The sequence below is a fragment of the Salmo salar genome, chromosome ssa24 (genome assembly GCF_905237065.1).
Source record: "Salmo salar chromosome ssa24, Ssal_v3.1, whole genome shotgun sequence".
NCBI lineage: Eukaryota > Metazoa > Chordata > Actinopteri > Salmoniformes > Salmonidae > Salmo > Salmo salar.
Window position 1 is genome coordinate 17,787,916 of NC_059465.1, and position 12,038 is coordinate 17,799,953.

General features: G+C 38.7%; 1 protein-coding gene and 1 long non-coding RNA gene across 3 annotated transcripts; one reads left to right on the top strand and one right to left on the bottom strand.

Moving 5' to 3' along the window:
* Positions 1-330: 330 nt before the first annotated feature.
* Positions 331-5,156, top strand: LOC106585277 (uncharacterized). Its single transcript, XR_006761890.1, has 2 exons — positions 331-552; positions 4,797-5,156. It is a non-coding gene; the product is annotated as an uncharacterized lncRNA (long non-coding RNA).
* A 41-nt stretch (positions 5,157-5,197) lies between these two features.
* Positions 5,198-11,647, bottom strand: LOC106585276 (cyclin-dependent kinase 2-associated protein 1). 2 transcript variants are annotated; one of them, XM_014171328.2, is made up of 5 exons: positions 11,459-11,625; positions 10,971-11,099; positions 10,690-10,787; positions 9,449-9,575; positions 5,198-6,370 (listed from the first exon to the last, which is right to left on the bottom strand). In XM_014171328.2, the coding sequence occupies exons 2-5, from the start codon at positions 10,978-10,980 to the stop codon at positions 6,303-6,305; spliced, it is 303 nt and encodes a 100-aa protein (XP_014026803.1). In that variant the 5' UTR covers positions 10,981-11,099; positions 11,459-11,625; the 3' UTR covers positions 5,198-6,302. The 2 variants fall into 2 exon arrangements, with proteins under 2 accessions (XP_014026803.1, XP_014026802.1); XM_014171327.2 differs by lacking the exon at positions 10,971-11,099 and having other exon boundaries at positions 11,459-11,647.
* Between the last annotated feature and the right edge of the window lie 391 nt (positions 11,648-12,038).

Sequence of the window (12,038 nt, forward strand, 5' to 3'; positions counted from 1 at the left end):
ACTCCAGGTGGTGGCGATAGTGCGCAAAGTATGGGGCCAATTTCACGCCATATGTATTGAATTTAAAATAAAATACATCGTAAACACGAAAAATCAAGTTGAAAATGCAAACAGGATATTTTCGAGGAAGGGTGAAATAATGAATGTTGAAATCAAAAACCAAACAATTAAAAGCAAAATGTATACAGTTGTAAACAGAAATAATGACATAAAAAGCAAAAACTTGCAGGCAAATAATTTTAAAACGAGAGCAAAACTTTATGACAAATGATTAAAACAAATATTTGAAAATGAATGCAAAAATCGTTTTCAGTTTAACTTTCCCAACAACCAATCATATTGAATGAATTTTCCCTACGCTCTTGCCTGCATTTTGGTTACGTTACTCATATCTTTGCTTTCGATGTCTGTTTAATGCTTTCACTCCCAGTGTTTTCGATACCGAGTTGTGTCATTATTTTTCCGTGAAGGGCAGGGTTTAGAGGGAGGCGTACACAATGAGTATCTAATGGTCCACTAGTTCTGGAGTGACGGTTCAACTTAACCCAACAGGTAATTAATATGTTTACTACCTAAGTAGTTACATGGTTTGTCATTAAATGTATTACATAGATACGCATCTAATATCCGTACATGATTGACCCGTGACTGACAATTTTTGAAGTACGTTAGCTTAGTTGGCTGGCTTTGGTGCCAGACCAGGTAGCCAAATGGAATGAATCGCAAGACTGCATGTCTGTAACGTTATAGCTAGCCACTGCCAGCCTTAGTGAAAGGTGTGTGTGTTAGAGAGAGAGAGAGAGAAACATGCATGTGTCTTATGTCCTCACAGTCGTTATGGAGAAGCTCCTCCACAGATTGCAGCAGGCAATGCAACGCCTTCCTCTGGTTCTTGAATACATAGTTTGCCAGCACCATTGAGATTATAATTATCAGATCACTAGCAAATCAAGCAGACTTGCCTCAAAAGGTAGTGCAGGGTCTCTCCAACCTGTATAGTCTAGTCAATGCTGAAATGGAAGAAAGATGTTCCCCATCAATTGTTGTTGAGTTGGATGGCGAAATGGGACGTCCTAAACAGATTGTGTCAGAACAGCACCTTTGACAGCTGATTGAAATGGATCTGCCTGTACCTTGCAACTGCTTGGCATCTCAACACAAACTGACTAACGCAGAATACAGGAATACGGTATCGTGGTGAGGGGAACATACAGCCAAATGATAGACGATGAGCTGGACAATCTGGTGGACACAATCAAGACAAGTTCACCACAATTAGGATGGTGAGTTAACGTCTGAAAGCACTGGGTCATCGAGTCCAGTGGACCCGAGTGTGGGACTCAGTGCATTGTGTAGATAATGCAGGAATACAGGAAAGAATGGCACAACTTGGATGTGTTGTCAGAAGAACATACTCTGTTTGTCTTTCCCTCATACATGTGGACACCAACCACAAGTTGATCAAGTAAGCTAAGACCCCCTTCAGCTCAGGGGTACACATTTAGTCATAACTCATAGCCCATACAATGCTGCCTCTGTTGTATTTTACTGCAAGATTGCTGATTTGGCAAGTATACAAAACGGTCTTTCAACAGATATGGCTTTGTAATATTTAGTGGCATACTCACCGGTACTATACTTTCTAGAGTATAGTTAGGTGTAGGTCACCTGCCTAAATTCTAATCCCTACACCGAGTAGAGAAGACAAGCTGTGCTGTTTCATGCATAACTGGTATTTAAATGCTTTGCAAATGAGTGTCTTATTCAAAACAGATGCATAAATATCTTGTCCATTGTCTCGATGGCTGCTCTGAGCAGTGTCATATCCTGCTCTGTCACCGGGCACTCCACTGGTGGGACCACAATTCCCTGGCCATGCTCCTCCGGGAGGCAGGCATTGTTCCCGTCCAAGTTGTTTAAATCCTAAACATGGAAAATCATGTTAATTTACAAACAACCACTTTTTCTTTTGATAAGACTTAATTACATTTTCATAGTAGCTCCTTTAAAACTATACCTTTACATTGCCAGGGAAGGTGACAGGATTCTGTGCTTGTCCCATATCCCATAGTTGGTTGGGGGTCAGATTTTGCTCGGTTTGCAGAGAATGTTTATCCCATCAATTGGTAAAGGTGTCTAGCTCTGCTTGGCGGCGCGGGAGGAGTACATAGTGCGCACAGAATATGTGAAGGCTATTTGACGGGTCAAGGGAGCCCTCATCTTCCAAACTGTGTAGGACATTGTAAAATATGTTTGACACGGCCATCCACACATCCCGCCATAACTGTTCAAAGTGGGAGTCATAGTGGGAGGACCACACAACATACTGTATCATCGCGTGACTCCAAGTTTACTTCGATATGATGGTTATGTCAATATTTGCCATTTCTCGCACAATACATTTTACCAGTAAGAAGGTCGCACCATGTCCAACTAACAAATGATCTGTCGGCATTTATCAAATTGTACCGAAACTTCCTGTCATAATTTTTTATACGGTACATGCCTAAAAACTGTGAATGGAAACGTGGTCTATAAGGCCCTCCTTGTTTGAACTATGTGTTGCTACTTATGAGTTATCCTTATACCTCTGCTTGATACTGTCTCAAGGAATAACTGTCTAGTGCAGTAATTCTAAATTGCTGCAGTGTTATGAAATGTGGTCGCAGCAAAATGAGACCAATTGGCTGATTTTGATTGGTTACTAATGTTGTGGAAAATTTGATCCAAAGATTCAGGTGGATTATTTAATTGTATAATAGAAAAATATTTAATCAAGCAGCTGCAGGGGAGATCTCTGACTTCACAGGGAAGAACTTGAAAAGTAAATAGTGAGAAGTAATAATACAATCCTATTGTTACACAAGTTATTTATACAAGCAACAGTTCCAGAACACAATGGCCTTGTGTTAGGGTGCAGACATATCATGGGTCTATGAAAGGCATATCACAGTCCAACACAGAATAGTCTACAGAACAGCTCACCCAAGTTCTGCCACCACACGATGGACAACATAATCAATGTTTATTTAAATGACTAAAATGTAGTTTAAAATGGAAGTGTTTGAATACAAATATCTGCAGTCATTAAATGTGAAAACGTTTCATTTTCCTTCAAAAAATGTTTAACTATATGAGAAAAGGCAATCCTTTTGATAGAAAATAAACCTTCAAATAGAAACAATCAACAGAATGTCATGTGATACAATATGTAATGTAGAAACAAGTGATACAATTAAACAGGTGGAGTAATGAGTAGGATTCTGTGTTCACATGGAAAAGTGATTACTTTTGATAACGCTTTATCTGCCGTCCCAATGAAAACTAGTTTGAAAATTCAAAAATGTTATAGAAAAGATATGCATGTTTTTGGACGATGCACCATGCTGCCTTGTTGACATAATGACGGACACTTCATGGGCCATAGACCGATGACTTGCGGCTCAGCATAATCAATAAAACACCAAGACATTATCTCACATTTATTTTAGACTAACATTTAATTTTCAACAGCGGAGATTTGTATAAACTTTGATGTCTGTCTCTGACATTTGCAACACTGTTTCAATATTCAAATTTGATCTCCAGCTGTCCCATAGTAATGAAAGTGTCAGGAAGAGACAGACAGGCAGTGTTTCTCAGCCAGTCAAAATCATGAATCAGCAGAAATGTGAGATGTCTAGATGCTTTTTATGGTGGAGATCAAGTTTATAAATTGGCTGGCTGGGCTGATGAGACAGTGGATTGTGCAGTCAGATGGAAAATAGGCATTTTAACGTCATAGATTTAGCCGGTAATAACTTGTGGAATAGACACTGGCGGAAATGCTTTTATACAAAGGGTTACCAACATATTCAAATAATGATTGACATATTTTCATTAAATGTTATTGATGAGTATAGTCATATTATTTCATCCTTCCACAAGATATAGTCCAGATTCTCCCCCTCCCCATTGTATAATAGTAAAAAGATATGGGTATTTAAAGTATTTTGCTCTATGTGATCCGATCTGATGCACAATTTAACGGTAGAACAGACGTACTTTTTCCATTTACGTTTGTAGGCTACGAATACTGTAATGTCAAATCTCGAGTAGCCTAGACATTTCATTTGTAAACATAATACATATAACCATTGCAACTTTTCTGGCCATGATGAGTTAATATTCCCAAAGAACCATACAACCAACAAATGACCAAGCGCATCCTTCATTTAATTGGGCCTATTCGATTATTTGTATATTTTTTTTCTCTCTATGTATCTGAAAGGGAGTGCAGTTTATAACATACAGTAGTATTTTGCGTTGAAGTGTATAGGCTACCACTGTAAGTAGGCCTACTGTATTTTTTTGAGTAGACAATATTTCAGAATTCGCTGGCAGTTTTAGGTCAGGGAGAAAGTAAATGCAAAACATTATTGAATTCAAACAATCTGTTTACATGTCGACAACAGTTAGCAATTGTTTTTGTGTTTCAGAAACCGTCAGATCTGCCGACACCTCCAAAGACATTTGATCAAGTTCGCCATTGATATTTCTTTTAGATATAGGCCTACAGTCTTGGCCTAATTCCAATACTTCCGAAGTATACAGCAAGTACAGTATTAGTTCATGATGACCATAACACAACCAATCTTACATATGGAAAACAAGGAGAAACCTAGCAGTATCCTTCCTGAGTCATGGGCATCTGATGTATGGGGTTATTTTATGTCCCCCATAAGTTGTAAGGTGTACCATTTAGGAGGTACCATAATCTGTCAATTGTTTTATTTCTCATACCTTTCCTAATTTAGTGTCATCAAACCAGATCTGTGGACACAAACCGGAAAAGAGCTCGAGATAATGAGCGAGAATCTTGAGGTCACCTACAAGGGAGAAGAGCGCGACTTTCTGAAGAATACGGAGTCAATACAAAGGAAACAAGACAAGGAAAAAGGCAAAAGAGAAGTTGGAGAAGACTGTTCAAAGAGGCACTATTGGCAGATTCCAAACCAAGGGATGAAAGGCTTTTTTATTTTACCTTTATTTTACCAGGTGAAAGGATGCATGAACTTAAAATTCAGACTGATGAACTTAATATTCAGACTGATCAACAAATGTGTCCTACCTCATTGTGATCTGTGTTGTAAATAAACAGGACCTATTGAAATCAATTATATTGTTATCAATCTGTCTAAGAGAGGAATGATGTCAGTATTTTCAATCATTTTAATGGAAATAAGTTGTATTACACTGGGCAATAAATACAAAGATGCAAACAATGACTTTAGTACAATAGTTTATCCATAATGTGGTGTGTTTAACAGTGTGTTTGGCACTATTCCTTTTGTACATACACTTGAAAGCAACGCTATTGTATTGGGTTGCACAACATTCGTCCGTGGGAAGCCAGACTTACTGTGCCGGTGGACAGGACTGTTGGTCATCATGGCGGGGGGGGGGATTTTAAACAAAATATCTAAAGAATCGTATTATTAAACAGACTTTCCAAACGTGGGACTGTTGTGCTTACCTCATGTTAAAAAAAAGTCCCCCACAAGTTATTTATTTTTTGTCCACATATGGCACACGTGCAGGACTTTTATTTTGACATGAGGTAAGCAGAAAGTGTATTGAATAATACGATCCATTAGATATTTTGTCTCAAAATACCCCCGCCATAATTACCAACAGTCCTGCCCACCGGCACAGTAAGATGAAATGGATCACTTCTGGCTTCCCACGGACTGTTTTTGTGCAACCAAATACAATTGAAAGCAACACTAGTGTATGTAAATACACCCGCGATGCTAAAAGCACCTATCCCTTTTGCTGTCACTCATGCTTTAATACGTTTAAAAGATGCTATAGCTACTATAGTAAAAAGATACTGTAACTATTATAGTATATGTTATATTTACTATAGTAACATAGTTAGTAACTACTAAGTATATTAGCTATAGGTAGAACTCATCCATTGTCAAAATGCCCTACACTCTTACACTATAAAATCCATGCACGTTTCATTAAATGATAGGGGCATTGCTACATAACATGCATTTTCTTTGTTTTCATCATTTTTTATTCATACAAGTAATATTGAAATTAGGCATTTCCAAGAGGAACACAAATAAAACAAGGAAATGCATGTCAAGTACAGCTCATAGGTCACTTTTTTGGTCAAAGCCCAACGTGCCATCGCAGTAAAAAAAAAAAAAATCCAAGAAAAGTATTGACTAAGAGCTTCGTCTTTTGAGTCTTGTAGATCTTCAGTCTGGAGAGTTGGTCCAATTAAATTCAATAACATTGCACTTTGCCTGTTAGGATCTTGCATTTCTCTCTGTTTCTGCCAAGCATTCACGTACAAGCCCCCTGGCATGAATGATCCCTTCAAATAAAAAAACAATAGTAAAAAGGTAAAAACACAATTAACTGCTTTGAGTCCATGAAACATCAAATTATAACTTTACACAACCCAATGGTGCATTGTAAGGTTCCACAGTAAGCACTAGCTCTCTCGTTTAGAAATTTTAATAACCCCTGCTTGCGACATGGTTATGGACGCCTTTGGAACTTTCACATCACAGAAAAAAAGAGAAAATACCAAAAATACACTTATTGTACTCCTTTTTAAAACCGATTCCCACAGGTGTTTTGTGTTGCACATTTTGTGCGACACTTCATAAGCTAATGAAAACTCAGGAGGGACCAAAAAAAGGCTTGAAGTTGTGTTACACCAAAAAACTCAGTGGGAATATGTAGTAAATGAGCTAACGCTAAGTGTACCTCTACCGGTTACCTTTAAGGACCTGGATTTGTCTTAAGCATTGATTTGGGGAAAACTTTGCCACAGATGAAAAGCACTGGCCTATCTTTGACTTCACCTTCTATTGTGATCTCCAAAGTTTTGGCATCTTCCATAAATTGTGGCTGCGACTCCGCAATAGAAATAATTAGAAGATGAAGCTCCGGTAATATGGATAACTATTGAAAGATAGCTCATATGCATTTTTCTACATTGTAACGGTCCAAACTTTGGTAGGTAGGCTGCTGGCAGGCTTCAGCCGCGGCACAGCAATGCCAAGTCAGCACTTACATGTAACTATAATTCCTAGAATTTTATTTCACGGGTGACTTCATTATCTGGATAGACACTTGTGGTTTCTATCTAACTTTACACCAATCAATGCAGTGGAGCGTGTAGTGAAGCAAAACTTTAGTGGTCAAAACCATTCATCTTGGGGTGACGGGGGGAGCGAGTTTGCAATCATATTGCTATCATATCACGCAATTTTACCATTTATAAAATGGTCATATACAGTTCCAGTCAAAAGTTTGGATACACCTACTCATTCCAAGTGGACACTGTTTGGCTCAGTCGCAAAGAGGAATAACTTTGCAGTGGTTTCTGATTAATAAACAATGCCATGCTGGTGGGTGGTAACATTCAAATAAAACCCAGCCCTGAAACTAAATGTAGGTTGGAAATAATTTGTATTACATATCATGGGAAAAGACACCACATTCACATGGATCTGCACGAAGTGGGCAGTTCGGATGTGTGACTTCAAACTAGAGCGGTGATGATACCAGTATTGCAATATTTTTTCTATGGCAAAAATTGCAACATGAAGCAGACCAACCTATTTGATCCTTTAAAAACCTGCTGTATGTAATATATTGGAAAATAAATAAATGTGACTCTGGATGACAACATAATGATGTTCGTTTCCAACATTTGGCGTTTTCCTAAAGAAGTTTAATCCGCTTCGTGCTTTGTTTCCTTGCCACGACACTAAAGAGTATCGCAATACTGGTATCGTCCCAGTCCTACTTCAAGCCCAAATATATCATACTTTTGACTAAAACGATGACTTATTGACTTAAATAGTTGTGCAAATCATAAGCTCTTTGGCGTTTAAAGCTGAGATCTGCATTTGTTGAAACATCGCCACTGGTGACCCCAGTTGCATTTGTTATTATTTTTGAAAACGGGGCAGAGGTGCATTCTGGTAAAAAAAATATATATAATAATCGTAGTACATACTCTACTGTTCCACCATGTGTGCAATGATGTCAGAGGGAAAAAAACTATATCTAGCCCACTTCGCCAAACGGGTGACTTAACAAGCGCATTCGCGAAAAAAGCACTGTTGTTGCACCAATGTGTACCTTTCCATAGTCATCAACGCCTTTCTTAAAATCAATACACAAGTATATTCTTTTAAACCTGCATATTTAGTTAAAAGAAATCCAGGTTAGCAGGCAATATTAAACTCAGGAAATTGTGTCACTTCTCTTGCGTTCATTGCACGCAGAGTCAGGGTATATGCAACAGTTTGGGCCGCCTGGCTCGTTGCGAACTAATTTTCCAGAATTTTACATAATTATGACATAACATTGAAGGTTGTGCAATGTAACAGGAATATTTAGACTTAGGGATGCCACCCGTTAGATAAAATACGGAACGGTTCCGTATTACACTGAAAGAATAAACGTTTTGTTTTCTAAATGATAGTTTCCGGATTTGACCATATTAATGACCTAAGGATCGTATTTCTGTGTGTTATTATGTTATAATTAAGTCTATGATTTGATATTTGATAGAGCAGTCTGCCTGAGCGGTGGTAGGCAGCAGCAGGCTCGTAAGCATTCATTCAAACAGCACTTTCATGCGTTTGCCAGCAGCTCTTCGCTGTGCTTCAAGCATTGAGCTGTTTATGACTTCAAGCCTATCAACTCCCGAGATTAGGCTGGTGTAACCGATGTGAAATGGCTAGCTAGTTAGCGGGGTGTGCGCTAATAGCGCTTCAATCGGTGATGTCACTCGCTCTGAGACCTTGAAGTAGTTGTTCCCCTTGCTCTGCAAGTGCTGCGGCTTTTGTGGAGCGATGGGTAACGATGCTTCGAAGGGTGGCTGTTGTCGATGTGTTCCTGGTTCGAGCCCAGGTGGGGGCGAGGAGAGGGACGGAAACTATACTGTTACACTGGCAATACTAAAGTGCCTATAAGAACATCCAATAGTCAAAGGTATATGAAATACAAATGGTATAGAAAGAAATAGTCCTATAATTCCTATAATAACTACAACCTAAAACTTCTTACATGTGAATATTGAAGACTCATGTTAAAAGGAACCACCAGCTTTCATATGTTCTCATGTTCTGAGCAAGGAACTTAAACATGAGCTTTTTTACATGGCACATATTGCACTTTTACTTTCTTCTCCAACACTTTGTTTTTGCATTATTTAAACCAAATTGAACATGTTTCATTATTTATTTGAGGCTAAATTGATTTTATTTATGTATTATATTAAGTTAAAATAAGTGTTCATTCAGTATTGTTGTAATTGTCATTGTTACAAATAAAAAAATAGTCTGATTAATTGGTATCGGCTTTTTTGGTCCTCCAATAATCGGTATCGGCGTTGAAAAATCATAATCGGTCGACCTCTAGCACATACCTCGCTTTAGTCTCTCCATGGCACTTTTGCTCCCAGCATAAGTTGGTCTTATCTCCTTCCCAAGCTCTTCAATAATGGATAGCAATTCTGCATATTTACTCTGAGGCACTTGACTTCCACTTGAACTCTGTGATACAATGAAAAAATGTTTTGAAAATGAAACACTGTGACTTATGTCAATTACGTTAGTCACCAACATACACTCAGAGGCCAGTTTATTAGGTTCACAACCCCATTCCTGAAAATGGTTCGCTCCTACAGACAGTGAGTCACGTGGTCTTGGATTGCTATATAAAGCAGGCAGCCAGGCATCCAGTTACTGTTCAATTGAACGTTAGAATGGGCAAAACGCGTGACCTCAGAGACGGAGTGTAGTATTTTTTTCAAATGTAACATTTATTTATCGTGTCGGGCACGCCAGTTCCATTATCTCAGAAACGGCCGGCCTCCCGGGCTATTCAGGCACGACAGTGTCTAGGGTTTACCGAGAATGGTGCAACAAACAAAAAAAACATCCAGTCAGTGGCAGCCCCGTTGGCGAAAACAGCTCGTTGATGAGAGGTCGAAGGAGAATGGCAAGAATCGTGCAAGCTAACATGCGGGCCACAAATAGGCAAATACCGGTGCAGTTCAACAGTGATGTGCAGAACGGCATCTTGGAATGCAAAACTCGTCGGTCCTGGTCACGGATGGGCTATTGCAGCAGACGACCAAACCGGTTTCCACCCCTATCAGCTAAAAACAAGAAGAAGCTGCTCCAGTGGGCACACAATCACCAACACTGGACAATATTGAGGAGTAGACAAACGTCGCCTGGCCCGATGAATCCCAGGTTCCTGTTCCCAGGTTCCTGTTGAGTCATGCTGATGGCAGAGTCAGGATTTGGCGTAAGCAGCATCAGTCCATGTCCCCATCCTGCCTGGTGTCAACGGTACAGGCTGGTGGCGTAATGGTGTGGGGAATGTTTTCCTGGCACACGTTAGGTCCCTTGATACCAATTGAGCAACAATTCCATGCCCAGAAGAATTCAGGCTGTTCTGGAGCCAAAGGGAGGTCCAACCCAGTACTAGATGGGTGTATATAATAAACTGGCCACTGACTGTAAATGGTACCAGAAATATTCTATATGGAAATTCATGCTTTGTGCTGCAAAAAAACATTTGGCAACATTTAAAATGTGTGGTATAATCTATCACATTAGATAATGCATTGCTATCATGTTTTACAATTTCAGTCTTTACCTGTGAAAAGCTGAAAGATGGTGGTCCATAGTCATTCACTACTGGCCTGTAAGATTGCAGTGTTGATATGCTTGTTGAAGTAGAGTGAACAACAGCAACTGTTGAAGGAGTGAAAAAAGAAAAAGATATACAGTATACTATATGCCACATGCAATACATGCATGCATTATTAAATTGATTTGAAATGAATCATTTGAAATTGACCAGGAATAAGTGGCTGAAACGTTAGACTAGTTTTATTTATTATTTACGGCATTGTTTCAATGAGTGTGTTGCATTACTTTTGTCCATTTTAACTTGACATACATGTAGACTGTATGGGGGGTGAGATGGAGATGCAATGAGGCTCAGAGAACACTGGGTGTCACCAAAGGGTCAAAGAACGGTCCACATCCAGATCAATCATTAGCCTTGGTGAAACAATCATGGAGGAAGCCGTACGGGTAGAATTAAGAAGCCAAAGTGATACATTTAATATACACTGTTACAGCATCCACCCTGACAGAAAATCCGACAATAGAGTACGCATGTTATGTTTAGGCAGACGAGTGAACAACCGAATTATAAACTTTACGGATGCACGAGAGGGAAAGGGTTTTATGATTAGTGATAATGGCGGATATGAATCAGCTCTCAGGATCTGACCCTATACATATAACTGGACAAAAACTACAGTCACGGGCTTCCCCCAGGTATTCATTACAACATCGAATTTTACAACCGACAAAACAGAGTCAAGACTAAAAATTAACTGAAATTTCCTCCTCACCTTGGTTCACGGAAGTTCCGAGAACATGCTGATGGAGGTTGGGCTTGTAAGACATTCCTAGAGACATTATAAATTAAAGAAATAAAAATCGTCCTAAAATCCAATGAAGCGTCTCTGTCTCCCTCAGACACTTTTTGTTTACAGCAGAGCAGCACCGGCAAATATGGCCGTCACTTTATATTGACACCCACAATGCAATATATCCTCACAATAGCAAATACATGCTTATTTGACCCCAAAAACTACTTTCTTACGATAACTATTACAAAATTCATTAAAAAACACGTTTTATTAAATTATTTTTCTTTAAGCCTTTTGTTATAGTGTATTGGGTTATAGTTTTAAGACAAAATATTTTAAAAGTTAATGTCAAACTCAGATGACTGAATAAAAAAAAAATTGATGACTGACCATACAGCTACTGTAGCCTGTGCTAGTAATAAGGATAACGTAACTCAAAAAATATTGCTATGCAATGTAATAAGGATATTATAACAATTAAATAAGTATTATCCTACACATATTGTTGTTTCAGTATAATGTTTAATAATGAAACAAATATATCATAGGCGTAGGCCTA